Raw genomic sequence first — 20,953 nt, forward strand, 5'->3', positions numbered from 1 at the left:
AGGGAGATGATTCCAAGACAAGCACATGAATTGGGTTTGAATGTTGAAGGTGCTGAGCTAAGCCACCAACCTTACTCTCTCATCCAAGGACCAGGACAGCAGGAGAAGGCCCTGGAAGCAAGGCAATCAGGGTTAAGTGACTTGTCCATCACACAGCAGCAGTTAAGTGTTTGAGGCCAGATTCAAACTGCCATTCTTCTGACTCCAGGGTCAGTGCTCTATTCACTATCCATTTTGGGGAGAGAAGTAAGGACTAAGATGTAAGAAGACAGAAAGATAGAGAGGGGGCAGTTATTAGTAGTCTCAGGAGAAAATAATTACATATTTCTGACATTTGAATAAGGCTTCATAAAGCGAAGAAATGAATGGATATTCCAGTCCTCAGGGTGGTGTCATTAATGTTTCCCAAAAGTTGTTAGGCATCAAAAACAAGCTAGACAGAACCCTGGTCTTTTCCTCTGTTTTTTGATGCTGAATCCTCAGTAGATGGCAGCATTGTCAAACAGTGAATCTGCTCTTGGTATATAGAGGCATTGGAGGCCCAAATGGCTGGTTGGGGAAGCTTTAGAATTTCTCTCGTTTTTTTAGCTGTACATCTGAGTCTCTTTGCTTACCATTATGAATGTGTATTGTGTTACTTCTTACAAATGGCTCTCTCTCACTTCAGTTATTCCCTGTCTCCTGGCTGCTTCCTTACTGACTATAAACATGTTCAACCATTTCCAAAAGAAAAACAAAATATCCCTCACTCTGCTTACCCATTCCCACTAGCTATCATCTTGCCTCTATACTTGTTGAGAAGACTGTTTACCTTTGGTACCTCCATTTCCTTTCCTCTCACTCTCAATTCTTTGCACTCTGGCTTCACACCTCATCATTTATCTTAAACTGCTCTCATTCTGATAACCAATAATTTCTTAGTTATCAAATCTAATGGCTTTTCCTCAATCCTCATCCTTCTTGACCTCTTTAACACTGTTGATCATCCTTTTCTCTTTGATATTCTCTTCTGGCTAAGTCCTTATCATACTTCCTAGTTCTTTTCCTACCTGTCTGACTGCTCCTATTCAGTGTCCTTTGCTGGATCTTCATCTAGTTTATGCTTGAAAATTGTGCATGTCCTCTGAGGCTCTGCCCAGGGTCCTCTTCATTTCCTTGTAATCTATATTATTTTGTTTGTTGGTCTCATTCACTCCCATGTAGTCAGTGATTATCTTTCTGAAGGTGATTCTCAGATCTACTTAGCCAACTCTAAGCACTCTCCTGATCTCAAGTTTTGAATTTCCCCCTGGACTGGTAGATATCTTAAGCATCTTCAATTTAACATGCACAACAATGAGTCCATTGTCTCTCCCTCTTCCAGATAATTGCTCTTCCTAACTTCCTTATTATTGTGAGGGGCAACACAACACTCTGAGTCACCTAGCTTATAACCTCTATGTCATACTCAACTCCTCATCCTCTCTCTACTCACTCCCATATCCAATCTGTTAACTATGAAAATTTGTCATATATGCTTTCTTCTCTCCACTGACAGACACTGCCTGGATGCATGTCCTTATTGCCTCACTTCTGTCTCCCTGCATCAAGTCTCTCTAATTCAGTCCATTTTCCATTCTGCCAAAAGTGTAGGTGGATGTCACCCACTCTTCACACTCCTTCAATGCTACCTCCAGGATAAAATTTAAAATATTCTGTTTGGCCTGACTTTTCAAACCCTTTATAAGCGGCTTTCTTCTTACCCTTCCAAGCTTCTTACACTTCACTTCCACATACTCTGATAGTAACAATGATCTCCTTGCTATTCCTTGAATGACACCCCCTTTCCTCTCTGTCTTCTTGTTGGCTTCTCCTTGGTGACTTCTCCATTATTCCCTAACTTCTTGCAAGTTGTCACTAAAATTCTACCATCTGCAAAAATGTTTTTTTGTGAGATTTTCTCCAATTTTGCTGAATATATATTATTTATACATAATTGCTTATATACTGTTTTGCCTTTCTTTGTATCCCCAAAATTTAGCAAAGTGCCTAGAATGTAGTTATCCCTTTCACATCAAAGGGGCGCATCACCATGTGATCTGGAAATCCATGAGAAATAGTCTGATTATGTTATTAAAAGCTAAAATGTTGATATACATTTATTTTATGCATTTCTGAGTTTTAAATGTGTTTTAGTGCTGTCTGTCTTTTGCATGTTGTCTGTAACTTCTGCAAAACCCCCCAAATTCCCATTTAATTTCTTATGTCAGCCTGTGATACACTGAAACCCTGATGGAGAAAGTTAAATGGAAGGGATAACTGTAGCAGGTGCTTAATAAATTCTTGCTGACTGACTTGCTTTGACTATCCCTTTCGTTAAAGACAGCTAGATGGTCCAGTGGATAGAGCACTGATCTTGGAGTCAAAATGATGGGAGTTTGAATCCAGTCTCAGACACTTGACTCTTACTAGCTGTGTGACTTTGGGTAAGCCATTTAACCCTGATTGCTTTGCATCCAGGGCCATCTCTAGTCATCCTGATTCATATCTGGCCATTGGACCCAAAAGGCTGGAGGAGAAAATGAGGCTGGTGACTTAGCACCACACCCCTGAGCTCAAACCCAATTCATGTGCATGTCATGGTACCACCTCCAATGCCATGTTCTTCTTCGAGAACAAAGGACAAGGGGCAGCTAGGTGGCGCAGTGGATAGAGCACCAGCCCTGGAGTCAGGAGTACCTGAGTTCAAATCCGGCCTCATACACTTAATAATTACCTAGCTGTGTAACCTTGGACAAGTCACTTAACCCCACTGCCTTGCAAAAACTAAAAAAAAACTTAAAAAAACAAAGGACAAACATCATAATCCCTTTCATTATTTAAAGAGCTAGATTTGCAAATTAGATTTTGTAGTGATCTTTATTCCCCCACTTTATTCTTAAATGTGATTTATAAGTTACATATGGTCCCTAATCATTGTCTTAGGACCATAGGTCAGGTTTCAGGCTCTCTGCTCTGCCCCAGAGAAATAGTAGCAATAGTTTTCCAGCAGGTGGCATATTCTGGAGAGCCCTTCTGGAATCTTTTGTGCTTATTATAAAGTAAGGGAAGCCAATTACTCAATTTATACACTTTATACAACACAATTTATACAATTTATACAACTTCCCTGCTTCCCAGAGGGAGAGGCCATCTTTTTAAGCTCACTAGTGGCTTTGTATTACCTAGTTAAGAGAGGAATGCTACAGATAGACGAGACAGAATCCTTGGGTGTTCTCTTCAAAGAGGTTGTTCCATCTCTATTTCCCATGGGTAGACCAGTGATCTTGGGACTGTTGGTCATAGCTGCAGAGTTTCCTGGAATTCAATGTTACCCAGATGATGAAAAGGTTGAGGCACGAGGCATGAGGAAAGAGGCAGTGGGATGGTGGAACCACCCAGAGAATGACTTTGTAGCTTGGGGACTGCTCTAACAGTGGAGTCAGAGAAAGTAAGGGGATGAGGAAGGCAGGTGAGACTGACTTTCAAGAAATAGTTGTTAAATTTTCAGTGTTATCATTTACAGTTAGTATAGGCAAATGCTACAAATCAGGATAAGTTTTATTATTTTGCCGATTATCTAAATATAACAAAGTGATAAAAAATTTTAATAATTCAGTCTAAACTTAAAGTAGATTGTGAATGCATTTTTCTTTTGTTTTTTTTTGGAATGAGTTGTTAAATATTCATCTGCACACCAGTCTCCTCTCAAACTGAAAATCCCAAATTCCTTTGACATTCTAAAGTGTTCACTTGCTCAGGTATCCTTCAAACTACTGTCTGCTGCTCTACATATTCCCAAACACTCATTTATTTGCTTTTTTTGATAGGTCAATTCTTTTAAGCAGTAATTTTGTGTAGCAGTGATAGTATTTCAATGGTTAGAGTACCAAGCTTCAAATCAAGAACATCTGGGCTTAAAACTAGTTTTTGGCCTAAGTCATTTAATAGGCAATTCCCTGTTTATTAAATTATAGGTGGAAATCACTGATTACTTACATGATATATATATTTTTTTTACTGTATACTTAAAGCAGCAGAGGCCTTGGAGCCAGGGAGACCTGGGTTCAAATTCTTCCTCTGATCTTCACTCTGACAGTACCCCAGGCAACTCCTTAAGATTACAAGTTGCAAAGGAGATACCAACATCCATTGGTAAAGAAGTCACTCCCTAGGAGTTCTTTATACCAATGAAATCACAAGTCTAGTCCCTACATTTATTTGTGATTTTACTTTCAGTGATGAAATAATATAAGAGCAGTCTAGATTCAGACCAATGTAGTTTGGTCAAAAAACCAAATTTATTACTTAGTGGTCAACACTCTGTTTATGGACCTCCTCAAAATGAGTTAGGGTCATCCTTGTACAATAGACACATAATCAGGCTCAGTAGACACAATCAAGTTCAACAGATATACAAAAAGGTTCATACTCCTTTGGCATAACTTGCAGTATCAACTTCATATCACCACAAATCTATGGAAGACTTCTGTGGAAGGACAAAGACTTAAGTACACAAAGGCAAATTATGATTTGAATTTTGGCCCAGAAAAGCAGATGGAGAAACATAGTTCCCTTTTCTTATGGAGAGTTAGGAGAGTACAAGTGTGGAAGATTACATATCCTATTAGACATGTAACTTGTATTGGTTGGTTTTGCATAATTGTTTTTCTTGGTTACCAGGGAAGAGTTCTAAGGATGGTTTGGTACATTTAGGAAAGGACTATGAAGAAACAGAAGACATGAACAAAACTTTAATAGTAAGAAAGGAAAAAAGAAAAAGGAAGGAAGGAAGGAAGGAAGGAAGGAAGGAAGGAAGGAAGGAAGGAAGGAAGGAAGGAAGGAAGAAAGAAAGAAAGAAAGAAAGAAAGAAAGAAAGAAAGAAAGAAAGAAAGAAAGAAAGAAAGAAAGAAAGAAAGAAAGAAAGAAAGAAAAAAGGAAAAGCACAAGGTTAAGTCAGAGACCAATCTTGGAAAAAGCTGCATATGGCTCTGGTTCTTACTAATGACAGAGCAATATCACTCCTGAAGTATGGTAAATAGTTTTGCCTGTGTTGTCTTTCATCTAGTTTTAAAAATTTCCAGACCCAGAAAATAAGAAAAAGGAGGTAAATAGGAATCTTTTAATTCAATAGGAATTTTTTCTGGGAAGGGGGCCAAAAAAGAGATCAGCAAAAACTGGTACAATTCACACTGTTAATGGGGAGAAGGAAAAGAAACTTTCCCTCCTGTCCCATAATACTGTTTCATTCTTCTCATCTTTCTGAGAGTTTATAGAATAATTGGATCCCAGATGGGATCCACCATAGGTTGGAAAGGATCAGCCTGTTGGAAAATCATGCAGTCTACCACTTCCTCCCCAATTTTACAGATGAAGAAACAGGGGCTTCAAGATGTTAATTGTCCTCCCCAGATCAGTTATCTAGAGAGAAAGCAGTAGAGCTAGAGTTTAAATCAGGATTTCTGAATCCAAATCCCATGTGCTTTTCTATTGATAAAGAGTATTCACAAAGCAAGATTAGGGAATTTTCTATCTTCACAGTCATCTAAAATGAGACAGGCTTTGCTTATCTATAAAACTTTTTTTATTAACAATGTAAAATGTTAAATATTTTACAATCTGAGCTAATTCCAGCATGCCCTATACAGGTTAATACTATGCTGATGTGCAGACACCATGCTTTGAATGTCAGTTAAAATGAAATGTGATAATAATCCAATTTTACATTTGAGGGTAATTGTATAGTTGACTATATCATTTCCTAACTGGATTATGTCATTCTCCAAGAAGTTGAAAAAAGACATCATTGGATCAAAAGGAAATTAGTTACTCTTATGCTCATATCCATCGTAAGAAGATATCAGGGTAATTGTGTATTTACAAAATTTTTGTAGCCTCCATATAATTTTTTTTAGCATTACAAATTAAGATATTTGTCTTTTGAAGCTGTTGGATAAATTCTGACAGAGTGGAAGACTAGACAGGAATGACAGCAGAGAAAGCAGCAGGAGAGGAATATAAGTTCTCTTAACAATATTACTTCTAGTGGTTTAATAACGTTGACCTTAAATAGTTTTGTAATTTTAAATAGATTTCTATGTTTAAAGACTCTTTCATATGTGATAAAGTATTAACATGAGACTAGTAAGAGCTATAATTATGCTATACTGTACATGAAATCATTTGAAATTTATACAATACATAAAAAACTTAGAATGATTTTAAAATCATAATTCTTGCATCTAGTCAATGTATGGTTTAGAGCAGACATGCACTGGGTCATCTAAAAAAATCCTTTTAAAAACATCCTCCATTTTGAATCTGTTCTCTATCTAGTTCTTGACAATAATTAAAGTGTAAAACTCTTGAAGAGGGAGGGAAGAAAATTAAGAGGGAAGCATAGAAAACATAGTCAATAACCAATATTTGTGTGGTTCAATCATCTGAAAAGTAAATGACATCTGTTTCTTTAATGTTCTGGCTTTCTTGGGGGAGTTTTAATGGAAATTGTCTAGCTTGAGATGAGGCAGCAAAGACCAAAGAATCTTCTCTTCCGTCTTCTTACTAATGGATAAGGAGTCAGATTCAGGAGGCTGCTGTCATCTGTCATGAGGAAAAATGTATTTTTATGTTAATAAGCATTTATCTTTTCTACTTTCTACATCCCCCAGAAAAAAAAATTGAAATTCTTGTAACAAATATTCTGAGTCAATCAAAAGAAATTCCCATATTTCCCACAGTCAGAAATGCCTGTCTCATTCTGTACTTTGAACCCATCACCTTTCTGTTAAGAGGTGGAGTAGCATAATAACCTTTTGTAATTATGATTGCTCACTGCATTGATCATATATATTAAATCTTTTGTCTTTAAATTGTTTGTCTTTGCAATACTGTCATTGTCATATACATTTTCTCTGCTACTTTCCCCTCTAAGATTACTCCTGAATGACCTTTTAGCTCGTACATATAGTTGTTTGCATGTTGCTTCCCTCAATAGAATATGAACTCCTTGAGGAAAAGTATTGGTTGTTTACCTTTCTTTTTATTTTCAATACTTAGCAGAGTGTCAGACATAAGGTAATTTGATAAATTTTGTTAAACTGACTTGCCCCCTTCACTTTGCATTAGTTTTTACAACACTTCCTAGGTGTTGCTGAACTCACTCTTTTTGCTGTTTCTTATAACACAATGGTATTCTATCACAAACTATAATTTATCCCCAATTGAGTAGCACCCTCATAGTGATCAGTTCCTTGCTAAGTTTATACACCCAAAAACAAATCAATCAATCCTATGAAATGAGTCTAAGGGAAAAAAAGAAACCACAACAATCTATTATCCTTTGACTAAGAAGTTATAACTGTCCTTTGATAGTGAGTTAATGTTTCAGTTCCTTGCTCCACCTCAGTATCTTTTTTTTTAATTTTTATTTATTTATGACAGTGGGGTTAAGTGACTTGCCCAAAGTCACACAGCTAGGAAATTAAGTGTCTGAGGTTGTATTTGAACTCAGATCCTCCTGACTCCAGGGCCAGTGCTCTATTCGATACTGCACCACCTACTAGCTGCCCCCTCCTCCTCAGTATCTTGATGTTCAGGCCAAGCCTAATCTATACACAAGCTTAATCTATACTCAATCAATGATGCTCACTGGCTCTATGATATGGTTAGTAAAATCCATCACTTGATGGCCACTATAATAATAACATACAGCTAAGCTGGTCTTTAAATGAAAGAAACACAATATCCAGCCTCAGACCCTGATTGAAAAGATTTCAATTTAGTAGGACCTGATAGTGCATGTACTATGCCACTACAGCCCCAGAAAATTCAGATTACAATAATGAGGTTATCACAGAGGAGGAATTCAATGGTGTTTATCATCAATGAACAATAGCAAAGTGGAAGAAATCAATCAACCTACAACAACTGTTCCTCCAACCCAAAAGGGTAGAATACTCTAGTGGCTGTAGTCGTTGGCAGAGGAAGTAACCAAAAGGATCCCTCATAGTCCTTGTCCCTTCTAACTACTCCCCTAACAGGCTAACTTTAGACTTGTGGGCATTTTCCTCTTTTGAGAAGCAGCTTCACTAAATAACTGTTTTTCTTGCCTCCAGATTTATAGTTCAAGCTTGCAGAAAGGTCCAGGACAGTTAGTTGGATAAAGGAAGGAACTGTATGCTAAAAGATGCTGACTCTACTTGTAAACTCAGAGTCCAACACAATTTCTAAAACATAGGAAGTACTTAATAAATCCTTGTTGACTAATTGATTTCTCATCTTGATGTCTGAATCTGAAGGCTCAAGATCTCATCAAGAAAGAAACATGAATCTCTCTTGTTCTCTTGATTAAACAGGGCTACCCAAATATATGCCCCTTGACTTCCCTTTTCTTCCTCAAGGTTTGCTTTCACATCATGTCATTCCTATTTGTGTGTGCAGGGAGGACCCCTACAATGGTATTTCTGAAAATAGGATTTGATGCATTCAGATGGAACTAGGAGGGCAATACAGAATTAGGGAAGTTCATCTTTTGAGATCAAATTAATCAAACCACACAGTTACTTGAGCTCAATAAGTTAAAATACTTTTTACTTAAAATCCTTATTTCTAGAGCCTTCAAAAAAAACAAGGCCGTCTCATTCCTCTCAGAGTAAAAAACAATCCACTGTTGTTAACATATTGGAAGCTAGAAATAGGACATCTTTTATACTTAAACTTCCAACTAGTTAAGATACATAAAACAATGTAACATATTGTAATAAGATAATTCAGGGATGAATCATGCCTCAAAAACTGAAAGAAAAAACATTTAATTTCATTATAATCATAAATATTATACTTTCATCACCAACTTACTACATATAATATATACATAAATTCCAATTAAATGCATATTTAACTTATTTGATATATTGGAACTACCTCAGAAATTGCAATTTTAACAATAACTTTTTGCAATAACTCTTTGAATCCTGGATGGATTTTTGGCAATCCCACTCTATCAAGTAATTCAAGATTCTCTGGCTCATGTTCATCAAATCTACAATAATCCCTTTATGAGGAACAAGATCTTAGCATTTTAAGTAGCAGGTATCTTTTATTAATAGACTATAAATTATTTTTCTTTGCTTTAAAGGAATTCAGAAGATTACTTTTCCTGACTCACATATCTCGATATTTGATAAAATTTTGGATAGCTAATACAGTGTTGTTGTTTATATATAAACCAAGAGAATTAACATATGTATTTTTATATGACAGGAAATACTTCAGGGGACATAAGATTTCATCCATGTTATGTAAGTAAAGTGCAGATCACCACCCATTCATTTGTGATTTTTCTCTATGTCCTATCATAAATTAGCCACAAGGGGGTCTACTCAGGGGGCTAAAGGCTTTATGTTCTTTTGACATTTCAAGGATACTATTTTCTATAACTGAGCTGAATTTGCAAAGTGGTGGGGTGGGGTGGGTGGAGATATGGGGAAAGAATGAAGAGTACATCTGTAGGATAAAGAGGAAAGAGTATGTATAAGATCTCATTCTTATGTTTTTCCACATGGGCAGATAAGGATGAATTAGTCTCCATCAGTGAAGGGAATATTTACACCAAGTTCACAAATCCACTAGGATATAAAAAAACACCAACAGTTGTAGCACCACAATCACACTTTGTTTTTAGGTGTAAGCTAAAGTACTCTCTTTTCATAGTACCACTACATATATCTGTAATGAGAGGCAGCCACAACCTATGGCTTGTTCAGCTCTCCTTAAGCTTATAGCATTTGCTTACTTATGGGAAGTGATGGAAGAGATTGCTGGTTGCTCAGGATCTTAGCAGCACAGTTAAAAATGGCTTTCAGGAGACCTTTGCCCCACACTCATGACTCCTTCCTTCCTCCTCAAACCTCACACCCTATGGCTGAAATGACACCAAAAAAATCAAAATGCCTTTGCCAGGAATTCTGAGCAGCTTCCACACCATGGGAAGCTCAGCACTTGGATCTGATGCTGAAATTCACAAAGTGGTGACCTACGGAAAGAGCTGTTTGAAATAAATGAGATGAATTGAAAACCAAAGGAAAGCACCACATGGGCTGGAATTTTCTCTATGAACAGGCAACGAGTGAGAAACAATATGGGCAAGGTGGCAAAATCCCTGGGTTAATCCTTTAGGACAGGTTTGGCCCCTGTTGGCTAACAAGGCTGTTTCAAACCATGTCACGGGGTCTATTTAGAGAAAATAAGCTAATGAGACCATCCCAACTGTGCAGCAGCAGCAAGGTCTCAGGACTCTCATCTCTGAATGAGGCTGACAATGCCAATCTCATTTGCCTTCTCAGGCCTGTTGCAGGGATCAAGATACAGATATTTTGTGGGGTGCTCTGCAAATATTTAGGCCCTATATCAAAGTTACTGTGAGGGAAAACAACCAAAATGCTGGTTTGAGTCCCAGTTTTGTCTCTGTCTGTCACTTACCAGCTGTGTGATCATGGGCAGGTCATTTCAGGTCTCTGAGCCTTTGTTTCCTCTTCTTGTAAAACAGGGAATAACCCTATTGGCCCTACCTACTTGAGGGGTTCTTGTAAAGTGCTATATAAATATAAAATTATTATACAGATAATAGATCCCTAGCTTTAGAGTTGATGTCTCATATTCTCTTCACTCCTATTGTCCAAAGTCAGTTCCTGCTGGTGTGCCATCTCCCCCCAATCCTAAGCCTTGTGCTAGCTGCCCCATAGGGCTCTTTTTCTTTAAAAGATAGACACCCAGGGGCAGCTCAGTGGTGCAGTGGATAGAACACCAGCCCTGGAGTCAGGAGTACCTGAGTTCAAATGTGACCTCAGACACTTAATGATTACCTAGATGTGTGACCTTGGGCAAGTCAATTAACCCCATTTGCCTTGCAAAAAAACCCCCAAAATAAAAAAAAATAAAAGACAACCCAAGGTGGAGCCAAGAGTAGAGTATTTTAGCTGAGCTCTCCCAACACACACTTCAAACAATTTTAGAAAGTATATAAAGCTGAATTCTCAATGGGATAATGAACAAAAAGTCACAATGAATCATTTTTCCATGCAAGAGCAGCTTAAGAGAGAAAGGAAGTGTGCTGACACATGTGAGCATGGAGTAACATGTGCTGCTGACCTTGGTGACAGCACAGTAATAGTGGTATCAGGAGAATCCACTGCCCGGGGAAGATAAGAAGACTGAACACTTAGTGGAAAGGTATTCTGGGGGATCCTTGCGTTAGCACTGGGCAAAGAATTGGGCACCATTTGGCAGCTCCAAATTACCAGTTCCTCCATTATATAGTTCCTGATTGCTGTTCCAGGATGAAAAGGAATAACTGTAGTCACAAAGGGGCAGGAGCCCTACCTGGATAAGGAACAGAGGAAGACCAGGAAGGCAATGACTAGATCAATCTCACTTTGGAAGTCCTAAAAACTTACAAGTTCCTAGATCTGAAAAAGACAAGCTCAGAGTAGATATTCCCCAAAGGTGAGCAGAATCCAATCTAACAGAAAGTTGAAGAAACAGGATGGGGAAAAAAAAGAAAGAAAGAAACAGGATGGGAAAATGAGCAAACAACAAAAACAATGACCATAAAAATTACTATGGTGACAGAGAAGCAAAGACATAAACTCAGAAGACAATGACTTGAAACATCTACAAGCAAAGTCTCAAAAAAAAATTGCACAGTGAACAGAAGTCTAGCAATAATTCATAGAAGAGCTGAAGAAAGAGATTAAAAAGAAGAGCAAAAAATAATTTAAAAATCAAATAAAGGGGTAGCTAGGTGGCACAGTGGATAGAACACCAGACCTGAAGTCAGGAGGACCTGAGTTCAAATCCAGCCTCAGACACTTACCTAATGGCATGACCTTAACCCTATTAATAGCCTAGCAAAATAAAAAAAAATAAAAATTAAAGGAAAAAATAAGAAAAGAAATGAGAGCAATACAAGAAAAATCATAAAAGAGAATTACCAGTTTGGAAAAAGAACCACAAAAAATACTAAAGAAAGCAATTCCTTAAAAATTAGTCAAGTGATGCTAGTAACTCCATGAGACACCAAGAAGCAATAAAACAAAGTCTAAAGACTAAAAAAATAAAAAGAGCCAAACTATTTATCAAAAAGGACTTGCAAGTTTTTGGTATCTAAACAACTGAATGTTGTTGACTTGATTTCTCCCTCTGAAGAGTCCAAAGATATGTTTTGAGAATACAAATTGTAACATTTTAACACTTAAAAAGCAAGGAAAGGGAAACAGTTAAAAGAGGATGGAGGGAAGAAAAGGTTGGAACAAGTAAGAGAGGAAAGATGGGGTAAGCAGAATTCTAGATCAGATGATGGTAAATTTATACTGTTTAGGTTGATGCAAAATTCTGGAAGTCAAGGCAGCCAATGGGAGTATTGTGCCCTTGTAATAATGACAGAGTAGTCCAATAAGTATGGGAATATGGGTTATGCTAAAAAAAAATGCTTACTAGGGTGCCCCACTGAAGAAAAAGAATACCTTGGAAAGAGGAATTTACAAGTTGTACCTGATATCCAGCCACATGCACAAGGCTATGGCTGGACTCTGGGACCAGAAGGAGTGCTCACATTGGAACATATAGCTGATTATTTCTAGGAATGCACAAAGATTATTGAAAGTATATTGGAATTTGTGTCAAAATATAAATAGATAGATAGATAGATAGATAGATAGATAGATAGATAGATAGATAGATAGATATTTGGTGAAGAAGAGCTTTTGGCTACAAGCTATAAAATATCCAAGGTGACATTTTAATATTAGAATGGACCACAAGGAGCCCTTACAAATTCCTTCATTCATAAACCATTTACTCAGCACCTATTGTGTGCCACAGCTTACCAGGTCTATGAAGGCTCAGTATCCTAGGCATCTTGTCTTCTTACTAGGGAACTTCCCTTGTTACCTGAGGATTTCTCGTTCTATGTGTGTCTGTCATGTTGGTCCCTTTCTTCCATCAATGAGTTCCTTCCAAGATTTGCTACTATGACTCAACTGACTTTTCATCCTGGAACTTTCCTATGCATCTGGAGCTTTTTTAACCTGCAACATCCTTCTGTCATATTTGTCCCTTTCTCTTACAGGTGAGTTGCCTCTGGGGTCTTTGTTTTCAAGACATTCAAAAGTCCTTTATTCTTCTCCAGACTATGCCTTTAACTCTAAGATATACTCAGACCTTCCTTTACCTTCACTCTACCCCCTAATTTCATTCCCATTTTAAGTGTTACTTTTTACCACTAGAATGTAAATTCCTTGAGGGCAGGACTATCTTTTTTTTTTCTCTTGACTGTGACATATAGTAATAAAGATTTCTTGCCTCCCCTGACTGCCTGCTATTCGGGTCACTTCGGCTCTGATTTTGGGAGTCTAGATTAAAACAAACAGACTACAGGCTTGGAGAGGATCTAGAAAGTCTATTTTCAGGTCTCTCCCATTGTGAGGCAGTGGATTCTGCAAATGCTATGCTGGTACACTGAATTAGTTTTTAAACTGAACTTCTGTTTGTTATCCCTTTCAAGAACTGTGAACTCTGAACTGCTAAAAATAAAAAATGTATCAAAATGAAGGATAAATGAAAAGATGGTGAGAAATCTAGCTGCCTGTAGGTGGGTGCATTTGGTTGTATTAACATTCTAGAATAGTGAAAAAATGGTAGTTTTGCTAAGCCACTTAAAGTTTGCTGACAAAAGGAAAAGTACCAAAGACCCCAGGAAGGGTGGGCAAGTGTTATCCTGACTTAACAAAGGAAATAGGATGCAGATGATAGTGTGACTACTTCAAGCAAACTTCTAAACATATTTAAAGGAATAATTTTGAAAAGGTGGTGGTACATATTAAGTGCCACCATGATTTCACTGAGATCAGGAGGTCATACCAAATTTTCTTTCTAGAATAACCAGACTCTTAGAGTGTACTGTAGGTATATATTCAGTAATTTAATGTTACCTTTGTGGGGAAAATGAAGTAAACCAGGGGTCTAATCTCTGCCTTGTAACAAGGAACATTTGCATCAGCATCTTGGACAAATAAAAGGCATGCTTGTCAGATCAGCAGATTAACACAAAACCGGGAAGGAGAGCTAGCATGATAATGATGGTCAGTATTCAAACTGATTTTGACAGACTAGAAACTAATATGATTCAATTTAACAGGAATAAAAAAAAATCACATTAGTAGAACATGAAAGAAGCATAACTAGACAATAAATTTCATGAAAAAGGTAGAGGGATTTTAGTAAATTACAAACTCAACAAAAGTTGATGATGAGACATGGAGGCCAAAAGAAGCTAATCCTATTACTAATGATGGAACATTCCACCTACCTCCTGATAGGTGAAAGATAGGGCTCAAAGAGACTTTTTTTCCTGCAGAGGCATAGGGCTCAAGATGAGCATAATTGAAAATTTGAAATCCTGTGTTCACGTCTTGGCTTTTCTTTTTAGGAAGATCAGAGACAGACTGGATAGTGTCTAGATAGCTAGAGAATTGGAGACTGGGTCATATTGGTCACAGAGAGAATAAGAATTGGTCAAAGTTAGCCTGAATAACAGAAAAATTGAAGGGACAACAGAATAATTGAAGAGCAGTCTTGAGTAAGAAAGGCTAAAGGCTTGAACTTAAAGTAGAAAGAGTTGAAGAGATACAGTTTTAGATTTAATTTTTTTTTATAGCATTTAGAGCTCAGAACTGAGAAGGCCACCGCTGGATGGCCACTTTTCAGCTGAACTGAAGAAGCTATGGGGTGTCTAGGTGGCGCAGTGGATAGAGCACTGGCTTTGGAGTCAGGAGTACCTGAGTCCAAATCCGGCCTCAGACACTTAATAATTACCTAGCCATGTGGCTTTGGGCAAGCCACTTAACCCCATTGCCTTGCAAAAAAAAAAAAACTAAAAAAAAAAAAAAAAAAGAACTGAAGAAGCTGTACTTGTTCCTCAATAGATTAGACCAGATCAGTTCTCCAGCAGCTTGAATTCTCCTCCCCTGGACTTTCCTGGGGGTAGGCTGGAGATCTAAGTCTTACTCTATTCTGGACTTGCTATGGACCTCCTCAATTCAGGCTAGCTCATCCCCCACCCTTATCATCCAGGGTCCCACATAAAGAGACTGTGTAGTGTTGGACCCCTTCCTTCTCCCCCATCTGCCCTCTATAATTCCAGGTCACATGACTATACTCTTAAAATAAGTGATAACTCTTCAGAGATTCTGTGTCTGTCATTTTACTGGTTTATATCAAAGTCATGTTTTTTTTCCTCTGTGAGGGAAAGCCCATAGTTCAGAAACTGCAAACTGTTAACCTGCTATGGGTGCAACTTCTCTCCACCTGTGTTGTTCCCATATGTTCTAGTGCCAGCACAAAAATGCCTCTTCCTGATATTTAGACACCATTTTTAGATGATTATAAGGATGTGAGAAACAAAATGCTCAATTCAAAGTGTTGATGCCTATACAGATTTTGCTGGCTCCCTCCAAGGTATATCATTTGTATTGAATTGCTTTTACAAACATGTGATTCTCCTTCCCTTGCCTAGTTGTTTCCCACCCCCATCCCCCCACCACTGAAATGCTAACAGGGCAAGGACAGTTTCATTTTTTTATTTTATTTCCCCTGCACATAGTTCAATACTTGGTACAGAGGAGGCTCTTTGTTAATCCTTGTTGAACTGATTCCAATCAAATTTACTTATCATCAGTTCTGATCTTGATTCTTACTAGACTCAGCAAACTGGATAGCAGTCAAAGTTGCCCATATTTATAGCATTTAAGTTTCCTGTGGTTGAAGTTCTTGCTTTTAAATACATATGGTAGATACTTACATGGGTTGTATTGTTTTAAACTGAAATCTAGACTTAACCTAGAAGCAGCTAGTGGCTCAGTAAATAGAGCTGGTGTCAGAAAGACCTGAGTTTAAATTTGGCCTCAGATACTTCTCAACTGTGTAATCCTGGACAACTTCTGTTTGTCTCAGTTTTCTCATCTGTAAAATGAGCTGGAGAAGGAAATGGAAAACCACTGAAGTATCTTTGTCAAGAAAACTGAAAAGCCTGAACAACAACAGACAATTAAGAGGTAATAATAATTTTTTCCATTTCTCACGGTAGATGTTGACAATGGTTCAAATGGTTCTGGAAGAGAATAACAAGATCTCACATTTAGACTGGAAAGGAGTTTTACAAGGTCAACCTTCTCACTTTATAGATGAAGAAATGGAGGTTAATAACTGTCAGGGGCAGGATTCGAACTCCAGTCCTCGGGCTGCAGATCTAGCCCTCTTTCTAAAGTACCAAAGGATCCTAAGTATGCACATGTGAATGTCTTACTAACTCCCCTTAACTTACATTAATTACCACAGAATTTATGAGAGCCTACCTTTCAGGCTCAATTCATCTCTCCAGACCTATTTTGTTGAATAACAATAGGCACTTAGAGAATGTTCGCCCTTCACTTTTCTCTTTCTCTGACCCTTTGTTAGTCACCTTGAGGGCTCTCTGCAGGCTGTTCTATTTGTAATCCATTAAACACAGCAAGATGGTTATAATTAACGAAGCTCCCAATGGCACAGTCACTGACCCAGAATGTGGGAAAAAGGAGGAGACAGAATCTGCTGGAAGAGCAATGGACTGGGTCCTAGGCTCCATCGGTACTGCCAGGCTCATAAAGAAAGGAAAAGGACACCCCCTGCCCTCCTGCAGTCCTACAACCTGTTCAGTTTTCTAGGGGAAAAGTTATGAAAGGAACAGTGGTGGTATTCTTCAATGGAAAGAATGTTAGATTTCCAGTGGGAAGGTCTGAGTTCAGATTATGGTTCTCTCAGTCTTTGAGCAATTCACTTTGCTTCTCTGGGATTCAGTTTATTTTATCTGTTAAAAAAAAAAAAGAATGTGGGCTATGGATGTCTAAGCTCTGAATTCTGTGAATACAAAATTAATCAACTCTAGAATCTCTAATTTCTGTGTCTTTCCTTGGTGTTTTCTTTTCTCCTAGGCAAACAATTCTAAAGCAAACAGATCCAAATGGGGAAAGTAATTGAAAGAGAGAGAGAGAGAAAGACAAACAGGCAGGCAGACAGAGAAAGAGAGAGAAAGAAATTGCCAGTCAAGGGTCAAGATGGATGGAGTACTGGGCTTAAGAGTCAGGAAGATCTGCATCAAACAGCTGTGTGACCCTGAGTAAGTTACTCAACCCATCTCAGCCTCAGTTTCTTTATCTGTAAAATGAGGAGTTTGCACTCCATCCAGCTCTAAATCTAAGGTCCTGTGATCATATGGAGTATTTAGGAAGTATTTGAAGTATTTAGGAGCAAAAAGTGTAACTTTGAGTTGTATATCCTAACCACTATCTAGAGCTATTTCATATCGCCAAAAATACATTCCCTTTTCTCTCAACTACCCTCTGTTCCCAAACTTGAAGAAGAACTAAAAGAAAGGGAAATAGAAATAAAAGAAAGCAGACCAAGTTTCAGGAATGGCTTTCACCAAATCAGATGCAGCAGAGAAATATTCAAATTCTGCAAAAAAGAATCAGAATATTATTCCTGATCATTTTATTTCACCTCTCATCCTTGATGTGTCCTACCTTTGATACATACTGACCATGTGACTCACAGAAAGATCCTAAACCTCTTAGAATCCCCTGCAATTCTTTAAGATAGTCTACAGAGAAAGTGCTGACAAGCACTAGGAATTCCCTATGTTAGTGGAATTTATTCTTATCCTTCATCCTTCTTATACCAGTACTGTCTATGATATAATCAAGTGACCAGAATGCATGGGAAGCCAATTCTGGACCCATCCAGTCATGTCTGCATAATGTTATTAAATCAGATTGGGCTCTCTAGTCAATTAACTGACAATTAACTATGTGCTAGACACAATATCACATACCTTCTTTCTCTGTCTAGTTTCATTTACAAATATTTTCAGAAAGACTTAAAGTTAATTGGTGTTCCTTGACACCTCCCACCCCACCCTAACATTTATCTGGCCTCATTTCCCTTTCAGGCTTGCTCTTTATCAATCCATCTCTATATGTCATCTAAAGATATATATCTTGGTGTGAACCAGGATGACAGAGTACAGGATGGCACCCAGCCGATTTCTCCCAACATTCCCCTCCAAACAACTTTAAAATAATGCCTCTGGGGCGGCTACGGGGCATAGTGACCTTGGAGTCAGGAATACCTGGGTTCAAATCAGGTCTCAGATACTAAACAATTACCTAGCTGTGTGGCCTTGGGCAAGCCACATAACCCCCATTTGCCTTGCAAAAACCTATAAAAAAATAAAATAATGCCTCAAATCAAATTTTAGAGTGACAGAGCAAATCAAAGCATACTTTTCTCACTTTCCTTTTTTTGTGCTATGGTTAACATAAAAATATATTTTGCATGATATCACTTTTATAAATTATATCATGTTTCCTACTTTTTCAGTAGATGGGGGAAGACTAAGAGGGAAGAAAAGAATCTGAACTCAAAATGTAAAAAGAAAAGATAGTAAAAATAAATAACATTTTTAAAAACTAAAAAAGATACCTATCTTGCTGAGAACTGATATCATATAGAAAGAAAACAAAAATGTTCCTTCTCATAAATTGTCTGTTTTCTGCCCCTTTCCTACTTCTATGAACAATGTTTTCACTTTTCTCTCTGAGAGAGCAAGAGTAAGGGAGGCAGGAAGGATGCCTCATAGTTCTTCCTCTTTGAAATTCATCCATAGGAGTATAGATCTAGAATTAAAAGAGACCACAGAAGTCATATAATCTAGCCCCTTCATTTTACAGATGAAAAAACTGAGTGATGAAATTATTTTTTTCCAAGGTTACAGAGTAAGGAAAAGAAGTATGACCTGAAATGAGGTCTTCTGACTCCAAATTCAGTCCTTTCATTCTCTTCTGAACAATTAATTTTCTCCCTGGTCTAACTTTTTTTTCTTCTCCAGCATGTTCATAATTTAAGTCTTGGGTTTGACCATACACTTGAATGACATCTTATTTAGGTTTACTGTTCCTTCCCCCTCCTCCTCTGACTCTCACATTTGTGGTCCAGTTCCTTATCACTCATGCCTGGATTAATGAAATAACCTGCTTGTATATCTGTCCAACTCAAGTCTCTCCTCACTCTAATCCATCCTCCATTCAGCCACTAAAGTGATTTTCCTAAAGCACAAAGGATCTGATCATACTAAATTTGAGTGGCTTCCTTTTGTCTCCAGGAACAAGTACAAAATGTTCTGTTTGGCATTTAAAGCCTTTCATAACCTAGTCTCTCCTCCTACATTTCCAGTCTTCTTACACCATAATCCCTCTCATGTGCTATTCAATACCATGACACTGGCCTCCTTGATATTACTACAAAAATACAGTCCATATCTTAGCTCTGAGCATTTTTCTCCAACTATCTCCCATGTCTGCAATACTATCTTTCCTCTGTTCTTAATGACTTCCATGGATTCCTCAACTAAAATCTCACCTTCTACATCAAACTTCCCCAACCTCTTAATAATTCTTCCCTTGTTTAATTATGTCCTACTGATTCTATGTACAACTTACTTTGTATATATGAGTTTGCATGTTGTCTTCCTATTAGACTGTATATTCCTTGAGGGCAAGAACAATTTTTTGCCTCTTGTTTGTATTTCTAATGTTTAGTACAGTGTACAGCATATAGCTGGCACTTAATAAATATTTATTGATTAACTACTAATTGATGTCTGGAATTTACGTTTTTCTCCCCTGAACTTCTTAGAATCCCTCACCTCCAAAACTCAACTCAAATGTCACCCCTACCCATGATGTATTTTCAGATTTCCCCCCCACTTCTGCAGTATCTCCCTCATAAAATTAGCTCACATTTTTGAAAAGCTTTTGACAAAGAACAACAATAATTTATACTAGAAACTCTACAATATATGGCATAAAGGAATCTTTTTTATTATAAAAAATTTCGATCTAAAATTAAAAACAAATATCATGTGCAATGTGGATATACTGAATTTCCCAAGAAAAAAAAGGAATAAAGCAAATATGTGCCTTTTTCCCACCTCCAATTAATGTACTTCTGGAAATGCTAGCAATAACAATAAGGCAAGAAAAAGAAATTAAAGGTAGAAATATAGGTAAAGAGAAGAAAAAATTAACCCAATTTGCTGATGACATGATGTTTTATTTAGAAAATCCTAGAGAATCATCAGATTAAATTGAAAAAATAGACTGAGCAAAATTGTAGATGTCAAAATGACCACTCTTTCTCATCCAAATCAGTAGTATTTTTACATACGAATAACAAAATCCAAAAGGCAATAGGGAAATACCATTACAATTAACTTCAAAATGCATAAAATATTCAAGAGTCAATCTGTTAAAGCACAATTTATTACTTGTATAAATTCCAACTACAAAGTGATCCTTGAAATAAACAACCTAAATAGCTGGATAAATATTCAGTCCTAATGGCTGGGCTGTACCAATATAATAAGAAACATGACAATACTATCAAATGATGTTATCAAAATTAACTTATGCTTTTAAGTATACCTATCAAATTATCAAAGGGGTATTCTACAGAACTTAATAAAATAATAACCAAAATAATTTGGAAAAATAAAAGATCTAGAATATCAAGGGAAATAATAAAAAGTAGTAGCAAAGGATTCACCTTAAAGACCTTAAACTATATTAGAAAGCAACAAACCAGATGATATTATTTCAAAAAATAGAACAATGGAACAGACGAGACTAGGGAGAAATAGAAACAATGGAATTCAATGAGCAAGTGTTTGATAAATTGTAAAATACAAAGTAGGAATAAATTCCTATTTGAAAAAAAAACTGTTGGGTACACCAGACAGTTGTTTGGCAAAAATTAGTTTTAAATTATGTAACTTCAAATATCT

General features: G+C 37.2%; 1 protein-coding gene across 4 annotated transcripts in view; it reads right to left on the minus strand.

Annotated features, from left to right (window-relative positions):
* Positions 1 to 6,473: 6,473 nt before the first annotated feature.
* RGS7BP (regulator of G protein signaling 7 binding protein) overlaps positions 6,474 to 20,953 on the minus strand; it is a 122,609-nt gene continuing 108,129 nt past the window's right edge. For 2 of the 4 annotated variants that reach the window (XM_074199619.1, XM_074199621.1), the window contains one exon: positions 6,474 to 6,621. In XM_074199619.1, the coding sequence (XP_074055720.1) occupies positions 6,530 to 6,621 (92 nt within the window). In that variant the 3' untranslated portion in view covers positions 6,474 to 6,529. Of the gene's footprint in view, positions 6,622 to 9,814; positions 9,944 to 16,466; positions 16,922 to 20,953 lie in introns of those variants that run through there. The other 2 variants (XR_012471219.1, XM_074199620.1) reach the window with 2 other exon arrangements.

The sequence above is a fragment of the Macrotis lagotis genome, chromosome X (genome assembly GCF_037893015.1).
Source record: "Macrotis lagotis isolate mMagLag1 chromosome X, bilby.v1.9.chrom.fasta, whole genome shotgun sequence".
In the NCBI taxonomy this organism is placed as follows: Eukaryota; Metazoa; Chordata; class Mammalia; order Peramelemorphia; family Peramelidae; genus Macrotis; species Macrotis lagotis.